At 46.3% G+C, this 24,049-nt stretch overlaps 1 protein-coding gene across 9 annotated transcripts in view; it reads left to right on the forward strand.

Moving 5' to 3' along the window:
• Nucleotides 1-24,049, forward strand: part of FAM178B (family with sequence similarity 178 member B) — a 1,338,131-nt gene that overhangs the window by 731,444 nt on the left and 582,638 nt on the right. For all 9 annotated transcript variants that reach the window (XM_063931992.1, XM_063931993.1, XM_063931991.1 and 6 more), the window contains exon 9: nt 22,666-22,798. In XM_063931992.1, the coding sequence (XP_063788062.1) occupies nt 22,666-22,798 (133 nt within the window). The remainder of the gene's footprint in view (nt 1-22,665; nt 22,799-24,049) is intronic.

Below are 24,049 nucleotides of genomic sequence, written 5' to 3' on the forward strand. Positions count from 1 at the left end.
AATTTTTGATGCAGTTATTTCTTTAAGGACTCTACCAGTTCGTCTGAGAGTGGGAGTTCTTCATTCCGAACTTATTTCTTTTTTAGTGATTCCAAGAGCCACACATCCTGTGGTCCTGGGCCTTCCATGGCTCCGTCTTCACAATCCTACAATTGATTGGACGACTACGCAAATCCTGGCATGGGGTTCCTCCTGTGCTGAGACATGTTTGTTTAAAGTATTGCCTGTCTGTTCTTCCTCCCCCAGGTCGTCTGATGTTCCACCTCCTCCATATCAAGATTTCACGGATGTGTTCAGTAAAGCTTCTGCTGATATCCTTCCTCCTCATAGAGAATGGGACTGCCCGATTGATCTCGTTCCAGGGAAGGTTCCACCTCGAGGCCGAACTTATCCGTTGTCTCTGCCTGAGACGCATTCTATGGAGGAATACATTAAAGAGAACCTAGCAAAGGGGTTCATTCGACCTTCTTCTTCCCCAGCCGGCGCAGGCTTCTTTTTTGTAAAAAAGAAAGATGGTGGTCTGCGGCCGTGCATCGACTACAGAGGTTTGAACGACATTACCATCAAGAACCGTTATCCTTTACCCCTGATTACTGAGCTCTTTGACAGAGTTAGCGGAGCTACCATCTTTACAAAGCTGGACTTGAGAGGTGCATACAATCTCATCCGGATCCGTGAGGGTGACGAGTGGAAGACCGCCTTTAACACCCGTGACGGACATTATGAGTACCTCGTCATGCCCTTCGGATTGAGCAATGCTCCAGCTGTCTTCCAGCATTTTGTCAATGAGATCTTCAGAGACATTCTATACCGTCATGTCGTGGTCTATCTAGACGATATCCTCATTTTTGCCAACGATTTAGAGGAACATCGTTTTTGGGTTAAAGAGGTTCTGTCCCGTCTCCGTGTCAATCATCTCTATTGCAAATTAGAGAAATGCGTCTTTGAAGTCAAGTCCATTCCGTTTCTAGGGTACATTGTGTCCGGTTCCGGACTAGAGATGGATCCTGAGAAACTACAAGCAATCCAAAATTGGCCGATACCCTTAACCCTCAAAGGGGTCCAGAGGTTCTTGGGGTTCGCCAACTATTACCGAAAGTTTATACGAGACTTTTCCACCATTGTGGCGCCTATTACTGCTTTCACTAAGAAGGGTGCTAACCCGTCCAAGTGGTCTGAAGAAGCCATGCAAGCATTTCATCTTTTAAAACAAAGGTTCATCTCTGCGCCTGTTCTGAAACAGCCTGACATCGACTCTCCTTTCATCTTAGAGGTGGATGCCTCCTCCGTTGGAGTAGGAGCGGTGTTATCTCAGAGGGCTAAAGATGGCCATTTACACCCTTGCAGTTTCTTCTCCCGGAAGTTCTCCCCAGCTGAGCGCAACTATGCCATTGGCGACCAGGAGTTGCTAGCCATCAAGCTCGCTCTAGAAGAGTGGAGGTATCTGTTGGAGGGAGCTTCTCATTCAATCACCATACTTACAGACCACAAGAACCTTTTATATCTGAAAGGCGCACAATGTCTCAACCCTCGTCAGGCCAGATGGGCACTTTTCTTTTCCAGGTTCGACTTTAAACTCCAGTTCTGTCCGGGCTCTCAGAATCGCAAGGCCGATGCCCTTTCCCGCTCATGGGAGCAAGAAAATGAGTCAGAGTCTTCAGACAAGCATCCTATTATAAATCCGTTGGCATTCTCCACGGTAGGGATGGACTCTACGCCCCCATCAGGGAAAAGTTTTGTGAAACCGATGCTAAGGAAGAAGCTCATGCATTGGGCCCATGCTTCCCGTTTTGCCGGACATACAGGTATCCAAAAAACCCTGGAGTTTATCTCTAGGTCCTATTGGTGGCCAACTCTGAAAAAGGACGTCTTGGAGTTTATTGCATCTTGCCCAAAGTGTGCTCAACATAAGGTATCCCGCCAGTCGCCTGCGGGGCAACTGGTTCCACTATCTGTTCCCCGTCGACCTTGGACCCATTTGTCGATGGATTTTATTACAGATTTACCCATGTGCAACAAGTTCAATACCATCTGGGTGGTAGTTGACCGGTTCACCAAGATGGCACACTTCATTCCTCTCACCGGTCTTCCGTCAGCTTCCAAGTTGGCTCAAGTATTCATACAAGAGATCTTCCGACTCCACGGTCTTCCTGAAGAAATTATCTCAGATCGAGGAGTTCAATTCACAGCCAAATTCTGGCGAAGTTTATGTCAAGTCCTTCAAGTCAAGCTAAAGTTTTCCACGGCTTACCATCCTCAGACCAATGGTCAAACCGAGAGGGTGAATCAGGACTTGGAGGCCTTCCTCCGCATCTATGTGTCCTCCTCTCAAGATGACTGGGTTCAATTACTTCCCTGGGCCGAGTTCTGTCATAACAACCAGTATCATTCTTCATCTGCTTCAATACCATTCTTCACTAACTTTGGATTCCACCCTAAAGTCCCTGAGTTCCAACCGCTTCCAGCAACTTCTGTTCCCGCAGTGGATATCACCTTGCATCAGTTTGCCAATATCTGGAAGAGCGTACGATCAGCTCTGCTCAAGGCATCGTTCAGGTACAAGAAGTTTGTGGATAAGAAGCGTCGAGCAGTTCCTGCTCTCAAGGTGGGTGATCGGGTATGGTTATCCACGAAGAATTTGAGGTTAAGAGTTCCCAGTATGAAGTTTGCACCTCGCTATATCGGTCCTTTCAAGATTGAACAAGTCATCAATCCTGTTGCTTACAGACTTCAGTTTCCTCCCTTCTTAAAAATACCCAGGACATTCCATGTTTCCCTGTTGAAACCGCTGATCTTGAATCGGTTTCATTCCTCACTTCCTCCAACTCCGAAAGTCCAAACTCAACGAGGCGTTGAGTATGAAGTAGCCAAGATCCTGGACTCACGTCACCGTTACGGTCAACTACAATATCTTATTGACTGGAAGGGTTATGGCCCTGAGGAACGTTCATGGACCAATGCTTCTGATGTCCATGCTCCTGCCTTGGTCCGGAGATTCCATTCCAAGTTTCCTCAAAAGCCAAAAGAGTGTCCTGGGGCCACTCCTAAAGGGGGGGGTGCTGTCACGATCCGGGTATCTGGACGCCATTTCTTACCCATCAGATGCCTCCTAAGGCTGGCTCAGCGCTCCAGGACCGGATCCCATCTGTTATCCTGATGTTTACATTCCTGTATCCTCTCCTGTCACTCTGAGACGCGGTCACAGTAAACGCCATATTACACCTGGCATGGCGTCTCCCGCGGCCTCCGCCGCCGTCCCTGAGCTTCTGCATGCAGAGTGTCTGAGTGGCGATTACGTCAGCCGCGGCCTCCGCTGTGTCCGCGTGGTTGGATGTGCACCTGTCAGCTTGGCGCCTCCTGTCTCCGGTGGCCGGCGCCGCCATTACTGTTTTCATTACCACATGGATTACAAACCAAACTTCCCTCCAAGTGTCTGCATGGGCGCAGCCATCTTGGATTTTGTCAGCTGATCATTTCCACCAATCTGTTCTCAGTATTGATAATCTGCATAATTGCCTAGCCAATCCCTTCCTTGCTGCAGGTATAAATACACTGTGCCTGAGCAAGGAAGGCGTCAGTGCTTTGGTTGTCAAACCTAGTTCCTGTTTGTCTCTCTCCTGTGATTGTCTTCCAGGTTCCAGCTCCTGTCTCAAGACTTCCACCATAGAGACCCGCACCAGCATTCCACCTGCGGTGTAGCCTGACTCTCCGATCCATTGTGGATTCATCTGTTTCCAGCTACAACATTACCTGCTTCCAGCCCAGCTTCCAGCAGAGTACAGCTTCTCTTAAAGGGCCGGTGTCCTTTCTACAGTTTACCACTCTCCACCGGTATTATTATTTCTCCGCTCTCAAACTCTACATTTCATTCATATTGCATCGCTCTCAAGCCTCATTTATTATTTAACTGGTTCCAGCCAGTATCCACTCCGTGCCAACATCTGTCTGGTTCCAACCAGAACCCACAGCAGCTATTTTATTTACAGCAGTCCAGCTTTCCCTGGAACACCAGCTGATACGATCCTGGGCTTTCTTCATTGCTACAGTCAGGCCTGGTAAGGACTTTCCAACTCGCAGATAATAAGAACTGTCTCATACTACCAGAGCTCTGTGGCCCCTGCCCCTGTAGTACCCAGGAACTGTATTATTTCTCTGCTGATTTTATGTTTCTTTTACTGCTACTGTGATGCATGGAGTTTGTCATAAATAAACATCATTGACTTTTATTCAAGTTGTCGTGGTCACGCCTTCGGGCGGTTCTTCTTCATGTTACTTACATGTCCAGGGGTCTGATACAACCTCCCAGGTTCCGGTACATCTCAGCCCCTACAACTGAGGCTGCCTCCCGTCAGCTCAGGCCCTCAGTTGTGACATCCGTTTCATTAGGGATTCTGGTCAGCTCCTGCTGGTGTTTTTCCCTGGTTTCTGAATCTAGTGAGCGTGTCACGTGGCCACTGTATTCTTTACAGTTCTCAGTCTCCCAGTCTGTTCCTGTGTCCTTGTATCCTGCCTCAATCCTCAGTATGCTGTCCCTGCCAGTTCTGCACCCGTGCTATGTTGGATTCTGCCCTGTACCTGCTATCCTGTGTCCGTTCCTGCTCTCTGGCCTTGTTTTGACGTGACCCTCCAGCTACTTTCATGTCTGGTTTTGATCCATGTCCAGGCACCTGCCAAGTTCCTGTGAATATACCCTGCCTACTCTGGTTCTGTGTACGTCCAGCCTGTGTGTCCGTGGTTGCCAGCAAAGTACATTCACTCCAGCAGTGACTGTAGCCGCAAATCTGTGGCTAACTACACTATTTCCAGTACACCTGAACCTGTACTCAGGTTGCAGGTTAGTCACTTTGTGTGTATCCTGTCTGTTATTGCAGACCACGGCCTAGTCATACAGTTCTTCAAGCAAGTCTCCCTGCAGTTAGGTTCATGCCGTCAGCACTCTGCTTCAGATTCCAGTACACACCTTGCTCCTAATTGTTTCTAGCAGTTAACCATCGCCTGGCCGTGTTTACCTGCCACTAACACTATTACTCCAGTAACCATTGTCCTGTTGTGAATCCTATGCACTTCCAGACCACCAGTCTTCAGTCAGCATATCTTGCCAAGTCTGTCTGCAGTTACCATTTCTGTATATAGTCTGCCTAAAATGAACTCTTTCCTTGCCATCTGCTACACTCCAAGTTAATTACCTTGTAGTCTCCAGCCTATTGTGTGAGCCCCTACTGCTAAAGGTTTAAGTGCTGACGGCAACCTAAGTTTCTCATACGTCCTAGAGGATGCTGGGGTCCACTTCAGTACCATGGGGTATAGACGGTTCCGCAGGAGCCATGGGCACTTTTAAGACTTTTCAAGGGTGTGAACTGGCTCCTCCCTCTATGCCCCTCCGCCAGACCTCAGTTTTAGAATTGTGCCCAGGCAAACTGGATGCACTCCAGGGGAGCTCTTCTGAGTTTCTCTGAAAAGACTTATGTTAGGTGTTTTATTTTCAGGGAGGACTGCTGGCAACAGTCTCCCTGCTTCGTGGGACTGAGGGGGCAGAAGTAGGAACCAACTTCCTAAAGAGTTTCATGGCTCTGCTTCTGGCTGACAAGACATCATTAGCTCCTGAAGGGAACTGAACGCTAGCTGTGCCTAGATGCTCACTCCCACAGCACGCCGTCACCCCCCTCACAGAGCCAAGACAGATCTTTAATCAAGAAAGTGACGGCTAAAGGTACCGCGCGGCTGGCGGGAGCGCAGCGCGCCATGTTGCCCACACATACACAGGCACTGCAGGGGTGGGGGGCGCCCTGGGCAGCATGAAACCTATGGAAACTGGCATAAATAAGATGCATAATTTGCTGAGGCACAGTCCTACCCCCGCCAGTATAAAAAATTACCTCATAAAAGCTGAGGAGAAACACGCCATTGAAGAGTGGAGCTTCCTCCTCAGTCAGCCAGCACACTGCTCAGCGCCATTTACTCTCTCTCCTCAGGCTGCAGAGACAATGCTGGTCCTCCTCCACTACTGAACAAGTATCAGGGTGCAAAAACGGGGGGGCCTCAGTGAAATTGGTGCTATATAATTGTGTGATTAACATTATAAAAGCGCTGCATGTCAGTGGGCATTTTGTGTTCACCAACATTGTGTTACTGGCGCTGAGTTGTGAACTGGCAAATCCTATCTGTGTCCCTCTGACAGATTTTACTGTGGGTCTGTTCCCTATAAGTCCCGGAGTGTCTTTGATGTGGTTGTGCACGTGTGTGACATGTCTGTGGCAGGGAACTCTTCCTCTGTGGGAGACATGTTAGAGACACAGAGGTGTAATATGACACCAAGAGCCTGACTGGGTGAAAGGTTACATGATAGTGTGAATCATATCAGTAAGAGGTTGGACTGAATCTCATACAGAAAACTGAAAATAATCTTTTGAAGATGTGATTATTAATAGTTCTTCCTTTCATCCACAGGGACCCCTCTGGGTCACATACAAATTTGCACAAGTAGTACAAACTGATACCGACACGGACTCTGATTCCTGTGTCGACACTAGTGATTCCAGGGGAATAGGTCCTAAGTTAGCAAAAAAGCAGTCAAAACATGTTTTAGCTATAAAGGTGGTGTTAGAAGTTACGAAGCCCCCTCTTTTACCACAGGAGAAGGTTTACTTTAGTAAAGAAGTAATGTAATTTTCCCTCCACCTCATGAGTTGAACAGTCTCTTGGAGGGAGTCTGATTTAACCTGAAAAGAAATTACAGATTCCCAAAAGGAATTCAGGCAGCTTACCTTTTCCCAAAAGGTGGGAGTCACCCCGCATTTTAGACAGGGCCCTGTCATAAAAGAGAAAAGGTGTTTCTCCCTGCGCCTGGAATGGCTTCACTTAAGGAGCCGACAGACCGGAGGTGAGTGAGGTGATCTATTGATGTGGCCAATGGGACACTACTCAGGCCTACCATTGTCTGTGCGTGGGTGAGTAGTGCTATTGAAAAGTGGTCAGAAAACTTGTCATTAGACATTGACACAATAGATGGAGACGAGATACTCCTAACGTTAGGTCATATCAAAGATGCTGCTGCGTACGCACTAGGAACCATGAAATATATTGGTCTCTTGGGATCAAGAACCGCTACCATGGCAGTATCGGCTCGGAGGGCGTTGTGGATTTGCCAGTGGAATACTGATGCAGATTCCAAAAGAAATATGGAGGCTCTCCCGTATAAAGGTGAGGTCTTGTTTGGTGATGGGCTGGATGCGTTAGCCTCAGCGGCTACCGCAGGTAAGTCGACATTCTTGCCTTATGCTCTTACACCAGCGAAAAAGACACATCACTCTCACATGCAGTCCTTTTGGCCCAACAAATACAAAAAGGCCAAAGGTCCCCCCTTTTTTGCAGGTAGGGGAAGGGGAAAAGGAAAGAAATCCGCAGCGTCTCCCAGATCGCAGGAGCAGAAGTCCACCCCTGCTTCTGCCAAATGTGCAGCATGACGCTGGGGCTCCCTTGCGGGAGTCCGCTCGGGTGGGAGCACGTCTGAAACTTTTCAGTCAAATATGGATTCAATCCGGCCTGGACCCATGGGTCTTACAAATAGTGTCCCATGGGTACAAACTAGAGTTTCAAGACGTCCCCCCATGCCGATTTTTCAAATCCACCTTGCCAGCTTCTCTTCCAGAAAGAGGCAGTAACAACGGCAATTCAAAAATTATGTCAGGATCAGGTCATTGTCCTGGTACCCTTGTCACAGCAAGGAGAAGGTTTTTATTCAAGCCTCTTCATAGTTCCGAAGCTGGACGGCTCGGTCAGACCGATTTTAAAACTGAAAAATCTGAATCTCTACCTGAAAAGGTTCAAGTTCAAGATGGAATCCCTGAGGGTAGTGATTTCCATTCTGGAGGAGGGGGAGTTCATGGTGTCAGTAGACATAAAGGATGCTTACTTGCATGTTCCCATTTATCCTCCTCACCAAGCTTATCTGAGATTCGCAGTACAGGATTGCCATTACCAGTTCCAGACGTTGCCGTTCGGACTCTCCACGGCACCGAGGGTATTCACCAAGGTGATGGCGGAGATGATGGTCCTCCTTCGTCAAAAAGGAGTCAATATAATTCCTTATCTGGATGATCTCCTGATAAAAGCGAGATCCAGGGAACAGTTCGTGCAGAACATCACACACTCCCTGTCAGTACTCCCAACAACACGGTTGGATCATGAATTTTCCAAAGTCGCAGTTGGAACCGACGACAAGATTGTCCTTTTTAGGGATGATTCTGGACACAGAAGTACGGAGAGTATTTCTTCCAGTGGAAAAGGCTCTGGAAACCCAGAAAATGGTCAAACAAATATTGAAACCAACAAGCGTGTCGATCCATCAATGCATTCGGTTGTTGGGGAAAATGGTAGTGGCCTACAAGGCCATACAGTTTGGCCGATTTCATGCCAGAGTATTCCAGTGGGACCTGTTGGACATGTGCGCCGGATCCCACCTACACATGCACCGGAAAATAATCCTGTCCCCCAAAGCCAGGATTTCGCTCCTGTGGTGGCTACACAGTTCTCACCTATTAGAGGGACGCAGGTTCGGGATTCAGGACTGGGTCCTGGTAACCACGGATGCAAGTCTCCGAGGCTGGGGAGCTGTCACACAGGGGGAAAGCTTCCAAGGAAAATGTCAAGTCAGGAAGCCTGCCTTCACATAAGTGTTCTGGAATTGAGAGCCATTTACAACGGCCTTCTACATTGCGGTACATCTTCTTCAAGATCATCCCGTGCAGATCCAGTCGGACAATGTAACAGCAGTCGCGTACATAAACAGGCAAGGCGGAACGAAAAGCAGAGCGGCAATGGCAGAGGTGACAAGGATTCTCCTCTGGGCAGAAAGACATGTAAGAGCTCTGTCAGCAATTTTCATTCCGGGAGTGGACAACTGGGAAGCAGACTTCCTCAGCAGACACGATCTCCATCCAGGTGAGTGGGGCCTCCACCAAGAAGTCTTCGCAGAGGTGACAAGTCTTTGGGAGTTCCTCAAGTAGACATGATGGCATCTCATCTAAACAAGAAGCTTCAGAGATATTGTTCAAGGTCGAGAGACCCTCAAGCAATAGCAGTGGATGCACTGGTGACCCAGTGGGTGTTTCGGTCGGTATATGTTTTCCCTCCACTTCCACTGATTCCAAAAGTTCTCAAAATAATAATAAGAACAATAGTTCGAGCAATCTTCATTGCCCCAGACTGGTCAAGGAGGGCTTGGTATCCAGATCTTCAGGAGTTGCTCATAGAAGATCCTCGGCCTCTTCCTCCTCGAGAGGACCTACCACGGCAGGGGCCATGTGTGTATCAAGACTTACCGCGGCTACGTTTGACGTCATGGCTGTTGAGCGTCGGATCCTACCCCGAAAGGGTATTCCCTAGAAAGTCATCCCCACTCTTATTCAGGCCAGGGAAGGAGTAACGTCTAAACATTACCACCGTTTTTGGAGAAAATATGTGTCTTGGTGTGAATCCAAGAAGGCTCCTACGGAAGAGTTTGAGTTGGGACGTTTTCTCCATTTTCTGCAGGCTGGTGTGGATGCGGGCCTTAGATTGGGGTCAATCAAGGTCCAGATTTCGGCCTTATCCATTTTCTTTCAAAAACAATTGGCATCCTTTCCAGAAGTTCAGACATTCGTGAAAGGGGTTCTGCACATCCAGCCTCCATTTGTGCCTCCAGTGGCACTATGGGACCTTAATGTGGTGTTGCAGTTCCTTCAATCAGATTGGTTTGAACCTTTGCAGGAGATAGACTTGAAGTTTCTCACTTGGAAAGTGATGATGCTTTTGGCCTTGGCATCCGCAAGGCGGGTGTCTGAGTTGGGGGCCTTGTCTCACAAGAGCCCTTACCTGATCTTCCATGAAGATAGGGCAGAGTTGAGAACTCGTAAAAAATTTCTTCCAAAAGTGGTTTCGTCCTTCCACATAAACCAACCTATTGTGGTGCCAGTAGCTACTGACACTTTCACTGAGTCACAGTCTCTAGATGTGGTTAGAGCTTTGAAGATTTATGTCGCAAGAACAGCTTGGTTACGGAAAACAGAGGCTCTGTTTGTCCTGTATGCTCCCAGCAAGATTGGGTGTCCTGTTTTTAAGCAGACTATTGCGCGCTGGATCAGAGGGACTATTCAGCACACTCATTCTACGGTACCGAAGTCGGTGAAGGCCCATTCTACTAGGAAAGTGGGCTCATCCTGGGCGGCTGCCCGGGGTGTCTCGGCTTTACAACTTTGCTGAGCAGCTACTTGGTCAGGGTCAAACACATTTGCTAAATTTTATAAGTTTGACACTTTGGCCGATGAGGACCTCAAGTTTGGTCAATTGGTGCTGCCGGGTCATCCGCACTCTCCCGCCCGTACTAGAGCTTTGGTATAACCCCATGGTACTGAAGTGGACCCCAGCATCCTCTAGGACGTATTGGAAAATAGGATTTCAATACCTACTGGTAAATCCTTTTCTCCTAGTCCGTAGAGGATGCTGGGCACCCGACCCAGTGCGTCCTTTACCTGCAGTTTGTTCTTTGTAGTTACACAAGTTGTGTTTCATTTGTTTTCAGCATGTTGCTGTAAATGGTTCATGCCTGTTGGCGTGTGTCATGTTGAATTCCATGTTGTGCGGCATGGTTGAGGTGTAAGCTGGTATGAATCTCACCATTAGTATAAAAGTAAATCCTTTCCTCGAAATGTCCGTCTCCCTGGGCACAGTTCCTATAACTGAGGTCTGGAGGAGGGGCATAGAGGGAGGAGCCAGTTCACTCCCTTGAAAAGTCTTAAAGTGCCCATGGCTCCTGCGGAACCGTCTATACCCCATGGTACTGAAGTGCACCCCAGCATCCTCAACGGACTAGGAGAAAAGGATTTACCGGTACGTATTAAAATCCTATTATCGGTGTGCGCGTCATACACTAAAGGAACAGCGGGGGGGGGGGGCTGTTATTGGCAGAAGACGAAGACTCTCTCACCGGCTCTAGGGGTCTCACATAAATATTGCTGCAGGTGTCTAACACTATCTTGCATCACTCTAAAATAAATTCACATTCTTTTTTTTAAATGGTTGCAGTTGAGTTTTACAGTAGCATCTGCAATTATTAGTTCATATGTGGTTTTAAGTGTTTGCTATATTTTTAATTTCTTAGGAGTTTCTGTTTGAATCTGGAAGAGGCACTGTTCGGCAGCTCCTGCTGATGTTGGCTCTACTGGCGGACATATGGGTTTGCAGACTAGAAGTCATCGTGCTGGGCTGTTTTCTGAATTTTGATTGTGGCAGCTGAGTTCAGAGCCTTGCTTGGTTTTCGGACTTGGCCAGGATTTGGACTTGGGCTTTTTAGAGATTGCCCTTTGACACTCTTTGCTGATTGTAATCAGTCTGATTCTGTTATTCCTAGAAATTGCTTGGATACCTGCTCGTTGCTGCTTATTGGAGCTCATTTACCTGTGCAATCTGGAAGATCTTCCAGCTTGTCTCCACAGTTCTGTACTAATCTGTTCTATTCAGTAAACCAGTTACCTGTCAGCATTGCCTGCTGTGCAAATTACCTATGCTATATGGCAGATCTGCCCAGCATATCTCTACGTTCCAATTATCTGTGCTTTTTAGAACACCTGCTAGCACACTCTAGTGTAAATTATCAGTGCTATTCTGAAGATCCATTTAGCTGTTTTCCATATATAATGTTAGTATTATCTAGTTATTCCTATTTAGTTGGCTTATTCAGCTAGCGCATTTAGTTTTTAGAGTTCAAGTCCTGGTGTCAGCCAAATACCAGTGAATTATGGTAAAGGGGGCTGTTATAGGTGAAGTTTCAAATGTGCCCTTACTGTAATCGTATTTCTCTACTTACAGTACCAGTATTCTTTATATCTGTCATGCAAAATTGTGATTCCTTAGTTTATATGTCAAACCCATGTAATGTCAGCTGTGTACTTTATCTCATTTATGGTTAAACCTTTGATGCTTAACTTTTATTTAACTGGGATTCCAAGTGTCACTGTGCCATCATTCTGGTGTCCTATACAGGTATGTAAGTGTGCAGGGGGCAAAACTAGAGTGTGTCACACATCGGGGTCTCGGAGACCCAGCTACCTGACCTGGCACTACTAATTTGTCTCTTGGAAGGTGTCTGGGGTCACTGCAGCAGTTCATGACAATTGTACTTGTTTGTTCAACACCTTTTTTTCCTGGGCCCAGTACCAACGGGACGCAGCCACGTTGGTTCTGGTCATCTGACCCCAAGGAGACTTTGTTAGTGGGAAACATAATGAGTTTGGTGTTTTCCATGTTGAGCTTCAGAGAGTGTTCAGACATCCAGAAGGCAGCTGGATACCCGAAAGAAAGAGGATGGCAGAAGAGAAGTCAGGAGAGGAGAGGTATATGTCAGGGTCTGGAGTCTTACCATCGGTCCTGAGTCCCGGGTCTTCCTGTTCAGGTCATGGCAATGCTGCGGTGGCGGGTGGCTGGTTCCCACTCGTGGTGTGAGGTTGCAGTAAGTTTGGCAGAGTCAGCTGGTTTGAGCACTGGAGCTCAGGAATTGAAGACTCAGCAAGGAAAGGGATCGCTTTCTTGCGTGTTTACAGTTATGGGAGCCACCATGTTGGAGGCCAATGCATGCAGTCTAACCAATAACAGTATTCTCTGTGGCTTCTCAGCCAATCCCAGTCTTCTTCCCTTTTTAAAAGGGATTGGATTTAAATCAAACACTGCCAGTGCTTTATGTTGCACTTCCTAGAAGGTGCTCCCACAGACGTCCTTGTTTCTTGGTGCTCTGAGTCCCTGTAAATCTCCTGTTTCGCTCTCCAGCATGATACTCCGCTACTCTGCGCTCTGGTTCTGAGTTTGATATCGGCACCGCATCCTACAGCTGCCAACTTGCCAGGTGGAAGCTGTGGGTTATCCGGAGCTTTTGGTGATCCCTTCGGTTCTCTGCTCAGTGTTCAGTTTCCGCGATCCATGTCTTTCAGTCATGTTTTCCGAATATCCAGAGTTCACAGTTCAAGTCTTTCAGTCACGTTTTCCAAGTATAAAAAGTATGCAGTCAAAGTCTTTCAGTCACGTTATCCAAGTATCCAAGTATCATGCGTTTGACAAATGACAGGAGCTGATTGGCTGGAGCATCATTTATCATTTGTTGCGAGGGAAAATAAGAATATCACTTGTTGTTAAATCTGTCCCAAAGTACCAACCAATCAGCTCCTAACTGTCATTTTTCAAGCACAGACTGTAACATGGCAGTTAGGTGGCTGGTACTTTTATCTCTCTCCACTTAATCTCTCTGCAAGCTTTGATACATATGCCCCACAGGGGGATGTATTATACTGGCACTGATTGTGCTAGTATAACTGTTTCTGCTTTGGCTTTTTACCGAGGCAAAGCAGGAAGCACTAGCGACGAGATCTCTGGTCATCTTGTTTGCTGGAGTGGGGGAGTGATAACTTCCCTCTATGGCGATCCCTGATAGACAACCCACAGCGCATCAGTCTAGTGCTGATGCATTGTCTCCCCTCCCAGCCGACTCCAGTGTGCATGCGCAAGATCTCACACACCGCCCGGTGGCTGTGGTTGGGGCAACTACTCCTGCATCTGTTGAAATCGATAGCTCAGGTGTCAGAACAGTCAGCACTACTAACTATTCATACATTGCCTACAACATCGCAGTGCTGCTAATGACAGGGTTGCATAGCTACCGCCACAGTAATACATGAGGTATCAGTGTACATATCTTGCGCTGATGCCACTTCTCCCCCATAACGACACATAATACATCTACCCCACAGCGTCTTAAATTTGTAAGTTATGTGGTAAAATTAATTATGTTTTTCAGTTTCAGTTTTGTTTAAGTTTGTCTTTTTATCCCTATTCTTCCCTGCTTCCAATCTGACATTTTCTCTTTCCTTCTCTGCTATCTCACTTTTCCCATCTGGAAGGAAATCAAAAGTATATTTTACTTGTCTTCAACCAAAGTGTGCTATTGAGCAGACTTACACAGTGACACAAATGAAACAATGAGGATTATTATTATCCATGGCACATAATTAGGTTATTATTGCGTTTTCAATGAAGCTTAGAATGCTGCAAATGAAAATGAGCCATCACGCCGACTTAAATAGGCTGGGGTGCTTTGTGAAGTATGGCTGTATATTTTTAGATTGAATGAAACGTTTCTGCTAAGAAAATGCTTTGTTTTATATCCAGAGATTCTTCTGTGCAGTCATTACAGATATATAACATCTCTGCTGGGATGGAAATACCCGCCCCATACTTGTAACGTTTGGGGTTTTAAGAGAAGTAAGGAAAGAGACACTTACCTTTAATAAGAATGACCTATGCTCTATAATATTATATATGTTCATGCTTTTATTTTTATAGATATATGTATTGAAGATAATTTCATACAAATGAAAGTACAATAATATGAGAGTACATAATGGTGGTCATTCTGAGTTGATCGCAGCCAGCAACTTTTTGCTGCTGCTGTGATCAACTAGACGCCGCCTATGGGGGAGTGTATTTTAGCTTAGCAGGGCTGCGATCGCTTGTGCAGCCCTGCTAAGCTAAAAATAATTTACGCAAAACTAGACTAGGCCTATACCTACTTACCCTGTGCGATGGATCCAGCGATGATGGGCCCGGCTTTGACGTCACTCCTCTGCCCTCCGTTCTCCTGGACATGCCTGCGTTTTACTCACCACTCCCCGAAAACGGCTCCAAACGGTCTGGATCCACCCTGGAACGCCTCCTTCCTGTCAATCTTCTTAGCGGTCGGCTTCCATCGGTAGCCGCGACGTAACCCAGCGACCCCTGGCAATATCGTGCACTGCGGCCACTGCGCATGCGCATTCCGCACCCGCTCGCACGCAGCGATAAACCACTGCGTGCGAACGGGTCGGAATGACCCCCAATGTCACTAAGTCCACTGCTGTAACAAAATACAAAACAAATAGTAAATGCACATAAAAGGAATGTACAAGTAAAAGAAACCATGACGGTCATTGAAAATGTGTTATAGGAACAATGTTAATCAGTAACATATGTGGACTAGAAAGGCAGAGAACCTCGTGTATGCAATTCCATGTTATACCAAGTAGTGAGTCTGACCACTTTACGCATAATGGCCCTCATTCTGAGTTGTTCGCTCGCAAGCTGCTTTTAGCAGCATTGCACACGCTAAGCCGCCGCCTACTGGGAGTGAATCTTAGCTTAGCAAAATTGCGAACGAAAGATTCTCAAAATTGCGAATAGAAATTTCTAAGCAGTTTCTGAGTAGCTCGAGACTTACTCTGCCACTGCGATCAGTTCAGTCAGTTTCGTTCCTGGTTTGACGTCACAAACACACCCAGCGTTCGCCCAGACACTCCCCCGTTTCTCCAGCCACTCCCGCGTTTTTCCCAGAAACGGCAGCGTTTTTTCACACACTCCCATAAAACGGCCAGTTTCCGCCCAGAAACACCCACTTCCTGTCAATCACACAACGATCACCAGAACGAAGAAAAAACCTTGTAATGCCGTGAGTAAAATACCAAACTTCTTAGCAAATTTACTTGGCGCAGTCGCAGTGCGAACATTGCGCATGCGCAAATAGCGGAAAATCGCTGCGATGCGAAGAAAATTACAGAGCGAACAACTCGGAATGAGGGCCAATATCCCTGGTGGGCAACGGAAGAGTAACAATATAAGGCAGCCAAATAGCAAAAAAGTTTGGAGAGCGCGATTCCGCATCTAATAAACACTCTATCCAGTTCATTTGGTAAAGGTAGGATAATCGGGGGAACATGAGTGCAATAGACACAGGTCCTTTATGCACCCATTGGGATAATATGGATTTCTTTGTGGCTGCGGCTATTCGTGCCAACAATAATTTGCTACCTTTGGATAGTAAAGAGGATTGAGTATCATATTGGTTCCAAAAAGCCCAAGCCTGGGTAATAGTGAAGGTGATATTCAAATGTACATTAATGTAATCACTAACATCCTTCCATAACATTTAAATTACAGGGCAGGTACATAGATAGTGAATAATATCTGCATCGGGTGTGGAACACTTAAAACACAAAGACACATCAGAAACACCTGTAAGAAATCTGAGGCGAGGGGTGTAATATGCCCTATGTAGAATTTAAAAATGCATGAGGAGGACACCAAATATTTATTAAGCATCACATGCCATTTAAGTATTGTGGAAAGATCCGTATTAGGCAGGGTATCCTTCCATTTGGCCAATCCAGTTGTAAGCTTGGACAGATCCAGTCTACGCCTAGTATGTGTGTATATTAAAGAGATGGAGTAAGGAGAATAAATGTTCAGTCTAAGTTGAGTGTCAATGGGGAAGGTAAAGTCAATGTATTGTAAGCGTGTAAGCAAATTTGTTGCAAAACTTCTCGCTGCCCCCGCACTGCTCCGTCTTTGCCCTGGAAACTGAGCTTTTACCCCCCTGCACTACGACCGACTCTGCATGATTGACAGGCAGAGGCGATTGCATTTTCTGTGGCCTCCCCGCAACAAATACAGGCGCATGCGCCCGCATCTTTCGTATTTTTTTGCGGTTGGAACACGAACAACGATCCAACCTGAATTAGGCCCACAGTTCTTCCATCATTTCAAGAGTAACATGTGGAAAAAGAGATCACATTGTTCTGCCTTAGGTAATTGGTTAATATACAACTGGCTTATAGTAATTCTGCAGTTACATTTCATATTGTCTAAGTTGTGATTCTGTCTAGCACACTAACCTCTCAGAAAGCTGTGCTACTAATACTGCCATGTTTCTCTTTAGCTGGTAGTAGCTGCACAGTAGAAGGAATTATAAGAGGCAGATGCATATGCTATAGATCATGCTTCTGAAGCTGTTTGTACTATGGGTTTGCAGTTCTTGCTATAGTATGATCACAAGTAATCAGCGTCAGTCTAGCACAGACACAAATCTCTTCAGTCTGACCTTCATTTCCTCTGCCCCAGGACAGACACTATGGCTTACTGAACTGCTTTTATCAACACATTGACTATTATTCACAAATGATGACCTAGGCAATCTAGACCTGGTGCCTGCTTCCATCCTTCAGGCTCATAACACTCGGCTCGAGAGGCCCTTTAAAGGGCTGCTTCACATAAGCATCACGGCACACACACTCAGGAAAGACTCTACACTACTTTCTGCTATTTCAGTTTAGTGTCTGTGAGCCATGTGAAAATGGCTCTTTGTATGCATCCATTGAATTGTTTTTATTGCTGAGTAAAACAAGAGTACTTCCTTAAACACTTTGCTACAGCACGGTAATGCGGATAAAACATGTACTATTGATTGCCACTTTGAACAGTTTCATTGAAAGAAGTCTCTCAGTTTTCTAAGCTGTGTTCTAGACGATCAATTTTAAGGATCTTTTTTTTTTTTACTATACTTTACCCATTCACAGCAACTGTGTATTGTAATACTGTTAAAAAGTGGTTGGGCATGATATGCCGGCAGTCAGGATCCCACTGATAAAAGATATCAAAACTTTTTATATTAGTCTGTAATGAAATAAAGGAAACAATTCTCCATAACATAATGGGCGGGATGTAATGAAGTCAGAGTTTAACCATTCATGTACAAGGCATGGTTTAGCCTTGTACATGATTGCCCCTTTAAATAAAATTGGTCAGGGTTCGTCAGGCATCTCGCACGGCCGCCAAACTCAGACTTCATTACATCCCGGCCAATGTTGCATACCCTCCAACTCCAACTGTACCTTTCTCATACGTCCTAGAGGATGCTGGGAACTCCAAAAGGACCATGGGGTATAGACGGGATCCGCAGGAGACATGGGCACTTTAAGACTTTAAAAGGGGTGTGAACTGGCTCCTCCCTCTATGCTCCTCCTCCAAACCTCAGAGTCTGTGCCTAGAGAGACTGGACACACACCAGGGGAGCTCTCCTGAGTTTCTCTGAAAAAATACTTTTTTTAGGTTTATTGTATTCAGGGAGCACTGCTGGCAACAGGCTCCCTGCTTCGTGGGAGTGAGGGGAGAGAAGCAGACCTACTTCTGTGAGTTAAAGGCTCTGCTTCTTAGGCTACTGGACACCATTAGCTCCAGAGGGTCTGATCACTTGGTATAGCCTAGCTGCTCGTTCCCGGAGCCGCGCCGTCGCCCCCCTCACAGAGCCAGAAGAAAGAAGCCGGGTGAGTAACCGAAGTACAGAAGACTTCACTAGAGACGGCAGAAGACTTCAGTCTTAGAGGTACCGTGCAGTGGACGCGCTGCGCACCATTGCTCCCACACACAGGCGGCACTACAAGGGTGCAGGGGGGGGGGGCGCCCTGGGCAGCAATAATACCTCAAGTTATGCCTGGTAAAAGTAATATACAGTGCATAGGCACTGTATATAGACCCCCGCCAGTATATAAAAAATAGCGGGACATAAGCTCGCCATTACAGGGGCGGGGCTTTGTCCTCCCAGCTCATATCAGCGCTATTTTCTCTCCACAGTGAGCTGCAGAGATGCTGGTCCTGGCCTCCTACACTTCTGTGACAAGTAACAGGGTGCTAAACGGGGGGGGGGGGGGGGGAGCACAGCAAATTTGGTGTTGATTATTATTTATACAAAGCGCTGACAGGTCTGGGGCATTATATATACTTTCAGACCGAGATAGGCGCTGGGTGTGAGCTGGCAATCTCCTTCTGTGTTTCTCTAATAGGCCTTATTGTGGGTCTGTCCCCTATAGCCCAGTGTGATAGTGGTGTCGGTACGAGTGTGTCGACATGTCTGAGGCTGAAGGCTCTTCCCAGGAGGAGGCTGGAGTGGGGATAGAACTGTGTGGGGGTGTGAATCTGTCGACACCGCCGACTGCTGATTGGGCAAATATGTTGAGTGCCTTGAATGCAAATGTGGCTTTATTAAAGAGATTGGATAAATCTGAGGCTCAGAACCAAACATGGAGACATTCCATGGAAGATGCTTTATCCCAAACACAGGCTCCTTCAGGGTCACAGAAACGGCTATCCCTATCCCTGGATAGGGATAGCGTTCTTTTGACACTGGGTCATATCAGGGACGCTGCAGTCTATCTAAGGGAGGCTGTGAGAGATATTGGCCTCTTGGGATCAAGGGTCAGGACTCATCAATGGAATGGTGATGCTGACTCTAAGAGGGCAATGGAGGCTCTGCCGTATAAAGGTGGTGTTTTGTTTGGTGAGGGCCTCACGGACCTGGTATCTACAGCTACCGCGGGTAAGTCATCTTTTCTGCCATATGTCCCTGCACAACAAAAGAAGACGCCTCTTTATCAGATGCAGTCCTTTCGGTCTCAGAAATTCAAAAAGGACGAGGGTCCTCCTTCCTTGCTGCTAGAGGTAGGGGAAGGGGAAAAAAGTCGCCGGCTGGGGCAAGCTCCCAAGAGTAGAAGTCCTCCCCGGCCGCTGCCAAATCCACCGCATGACGCTGGGGCTCCGCTGCTGGGGTCCGCACCGGTGGGGGCATGTCTTCAACTCTTTAGTCAGGTCTGGGCTCGTTCGGCCCTGGATCCTTGGGTGCTGGAAATAGTGATCCAAGGGTACAAACTGGAGTTTCAAGACGTGCCCCCTCATCGATTTTTCAAATCGGCCTTACCAGCTTCTCTTCCGGAAAGAGAAGTAGTATGCGCTGCGATACAAAAGCTGTGTCTGCAGCAAGTTATTGTCACGGTCCCCCCATCACAACGGGGAGACGGCTTTTATTCAAGCCTGTTCGTGGTCCCGAAGCCGGGTGGCTTGGTCAGACCGATTCTGAACCTAAAAGCCCTCAATTTCTTTCTAAAAAAAAATTCAAATTCAAGATGGAATCTCTCCGAGCAGTGATCTCCAGTCTGGAAAGGGGGGGATTTTATGGCATCGGTCGACATAAAAGATGCCTACTTACATGTCCCGATATATATCCTCCACATCAAGCTTACCTGAGGTTTGCTGTTCAGGATTGTGATTACCAATTTCAGACATTGCCGTTTGGTCTTTCCACGGCTCAGAGGATTTTCACCAAAGTAATGGCTGAAATGATGGTGGTCCTGCGCAAGCAGGGTGTCACAATTATCCCATACTTTGACGATCTCCTGATAAAGGCGAGATCAAAGGAGCAGTTACTAAGAAACGTTGCGCTCTTCCTGACAGTCCTGCAACAACATGGTTGGATCCTAAATCCTGTCAGAGAGGATCCGAAAGGAATTGAATAGATCCCTAAGTCCTGTTTCGTGTTTGGGTAAAGAGGTGTCCTTTATAAAGGTCTTGTAACCTATACACAAGTCTTCATTTTACATATTGAGCCTGTTTTACAATTATGGACAAATCCAGCGTAAATCTGCAATCTTGCACATAGACAAACCATGTTCTGATGTGAGGGGTGCAAATACAGTTTTACTTCACTTTAGCACATTTGCCACCAGTGCAGCATGTTTTGTTTTTGTCCAAGTGCAAATTTGTTAGATTTTTTCCTAACTCCAAATCAGGCCCATTTTGTATTTACTGTAAAAAGTGCTGAACAATAAAATATGTGAGCGTGTAAAGGGTTTACATCTGTGAGTGACTCAGTACTGGCTCACGATCTTGTGATTTGTAATCTAAGTTATTGCACTAAATAAATATAGTAAAAGTAAGGGCACTTTTTATGTAGGATATCTGCAATTACTAACAAATACATTGCAAAATTAAATATTCCTAAATAGTTAGAAGCCCATCAAAATGACGGACTCCAGGCCGGATTATAGGGGAGGTGGGGTGCTCACACAGGAGCTGCCGGGTTTCTGGGAGTCCTGCTGCTGGGAGCCAGGGCTTTGTCATACTAAGTGTGAGTGTGTGTGTAGCGTAAGCCTTTGATATAGATATATATATATATATATATATATATATATATACTAGCTGAATACCCGTGCTTCGCTGCGGAATTTAAAGAATAATGCCAATCTTTGTCAGGCCGCACCTCTGGGATTCCTCGGGTTGATGCTGTCAAAATAGGTGCCTGTACATGTCACCCCCTTCCCACCCCCACCCCTAGGGGGGTGTTTTACCCCCACAGTATGTTTTACCAGATTGAAAATCATATGTGTACCAAGTTTGGTGTAAATTGCTCCAGGTATTCCAGGGTTGTGCCAGAAACTATAGAATTTTACATGTCACCCTCTTCCCACCCCCACCCCTAGGGGGGTGTTTTACCCCACAGTATTTTTTTACCAGATTGTAAGTCATATGTGTACCAAGTTTGGTGTAAATTGCTCCAGGCATTCCAGAGTTATGCTAGAACATACATACATACATACATACATACATAAATACATACATACATACGTCCATTTATTTAAATATATTTATATAGAGAGAGAAAGAGAGAGAGATGCTGTATATATGTAATGGGCAGGCTATAATAATGCTACTCTATATACACCAGTACTGGGACATGTAAGCTCACTAGTCCGCGCGTAGGTCTCGACTAGTCTAGTGGTATAGGACAACAGTATCCACCAGCAACTGACCGGAGGGTCTGTGCTTGGCCTGTGTGGGTTGTGGGAGGGCAGTATATATAAAACAACTGAGCTGGTTGTCTACCTCATTCTCGCCCACATCATCTGCAGCCTCAGTATCGATGCCTCCTCCTCCCGGTCCCCGCATTGCTTACCCCACACAGAGTCTCACCACTTCATGCCGGACTGATTCACCTTCTCCCCCCACCGGTAAGTGGCCACTCGTGTCCCCAGTTCCTCCGCTTTGAGTGCTGCGGGGCAGTCCGGTGGTACCTGCATCCGTTTCCCGGTTACTGCTTCTACTTGTTGCCAAGTCCCGGGATGGATCCCTTGGGTTACAGCATAGTAGGAGGGGGTACAAAGTATGCGGTATATGGTGGCAGCAGTATATGGAGGAGGGGGGTGCAGTGTACATAGGGTGTACAGTGTTAATGTACCAGCTGTGGATATTATCTTAACAGAGCAAACAGCAGGGCAGCCTTTATATATATATATATATATACTAGCTGAATACCCGTGCTTCGCTACGGAATTTCATGGTTAAACTATATTACGCTGTTTCTGGCTAATTTCTCTCTCCTGCATATGGTCTTGCTGTGGATTGAGAGTATTTAAATCTATTGTTGAGCGAAAGAACATTCAGGCTGATTTACCAGAGTGTTGGATTCACCCTATAATACACAAGCGACTAAATAGTGGATATGTCCACTTTAAAGGGTACTTTTTCATTTTGATGGTGTTTTGACTTGGTGAAGGGTTCTCCATTTGAATCACTATATATTGCACTAGAGGGTGCTGTTCTCGCCCTTTCTTATAAAAACAAACAACTGAACACGGCCATTTGGAGAACAGCTGCCACCCTTTGCGAGAGGAGTGTAATATAAAGCGTCTGTAACTTTTAATATTCGTAGTAATATATAATTTGTTTTGTTGTATATAAATCATACAAATTAAGTTTTATATCCAATGCATATCAAAAGATAACACATTCAGTTTAACCACTTTCATATATATTGTTTTATTATCCAGCCTGAAACAGCAATAGTTGGGGTTGGTCACCTACCAATAGGTTGGGTGCTTGTGCCACAACTTGTAATTGGTCCTTTTGGCCCTTTAATTAAATCTACAGTGAAGTTAAAATGAACAGACATTATAATGACACTTTTCACATTTACATTGTCATTTTTATGTTTTTTTTTTGTTTTCATAGAGGATTACAGCCAGTACCTGTGGTGCCCCAGTTTGGAAAATATATTGTCTGTTCTCCAATGCTTAGGAGCCAGTCACTTTGCATTGCACCCTCTTGAGAGGAGGACTAAAGACAGATTGAACAGAGGTGCCAGGTGAGAACCCTGAATCTACTGTAATAAAAAAAAGTATCATTATGGTGGTTATGTGAAACATGCCTCCCAATACATGTCGCGATATCCTCTTCTGTGTTATCTGTTATCTCTTAGGGTAGGCCGCACATAGCGGCCAAACGGGTCCCGTTCGGCAGGACCCGCTTGGCTGGAAGGAAATTGCACATGGGCGCCTATGCAGGTGCACACACATGTGCGGCTGTTCCGCCGCAGCCGGATCCAACCGCAGCATGCTGCGGTTGAGCCGGATGGCAGGATGATGGGATTTCAAGGTGAACACATACATTTCAATGTATGTGTTCACACAGTGCAGCTGTCTCGCACTGTGTGCTATTGAAATCCCGTGTGTCACTGCCCATATCCTGTTCTGCAGGATCCCTCAGAATAGGATCCGTTTGCACACAAAACCCCCTCCCAGCCAAGCAGTTCCCATTCAGCGGGACCCGCTTGGCCACTATGTGTGGCCGTAGCCTTGCAGTAAGTATGCAAGTATAGGTAATTCAGTATTATACCGCTTTTATACCAATTACGGCGGGTCGCAGCCGGGAGTCTGACACAGATGCTACCCAGCTGCAACCCGCATCAGTCCCCTTTCCCACCGCACTTACCAACCCAGCAGGGGTGGCCGCTTGGAGATCACATGATCTCCAAGCGCCACCCGTACATCACTGTGAATGGGGAAACTGGGTCGATGCCACCCGGCTCCCGTTTGCACAGCACAGTTTGCCGGGTTGAACTTGTGTTCAACCCTGCAAACACCCAAATTGGAATACCAGGTCACTCTACCCGTTATTCCAACTCAACCCTTTTACACTGAGCAGCAACACGGATTATGCTTGTTCATGTGCAATAACCCTCTGTTATATGCTGGTGGTGTAAAAGTGGTATTAGTGACCCAGAGGAAAAGTCCAGGACAAATCCACAGCATAGTACAATACCAGAGACATTGATTGCATCCACTTATAACGCAATAACTTGTATTAAAAGAAAGGAAAGGGGCATAATTCAGCGTGACTACAGAATATTCACTCATTTTAAACCATGAGAATATTTAATTGCTGTTATGTCTTTTAATCAAATGGAATATTCTTAACATGTTTTTTAGTATGCTCCAACACAGTCATTCAGAAAATGAAATGGAATATATAATGTTACTTCTGTACAGTATATCAATAACAAAATCCTTTAGGTGCACCTTATATCCTGAAGGAAACATTGATCAATAATTAAGCA

The sequence above is a fragment of the Pseudophryne corroboree genome, chromosome 6 (genome assembly GCF_028390025.1).
Source record: "Pseudophryne corroboree isolate aPseCor3 chromosome 6, aPseCor3.hap2, whole genome shotgun sequence".
NCBI classification, from domain to species: Eukaryota; Metazoa; Chordata; class Amphibia; order Anura; family Myobatrachidae; genus Pseudophryne; species Pseudophryne corroboree.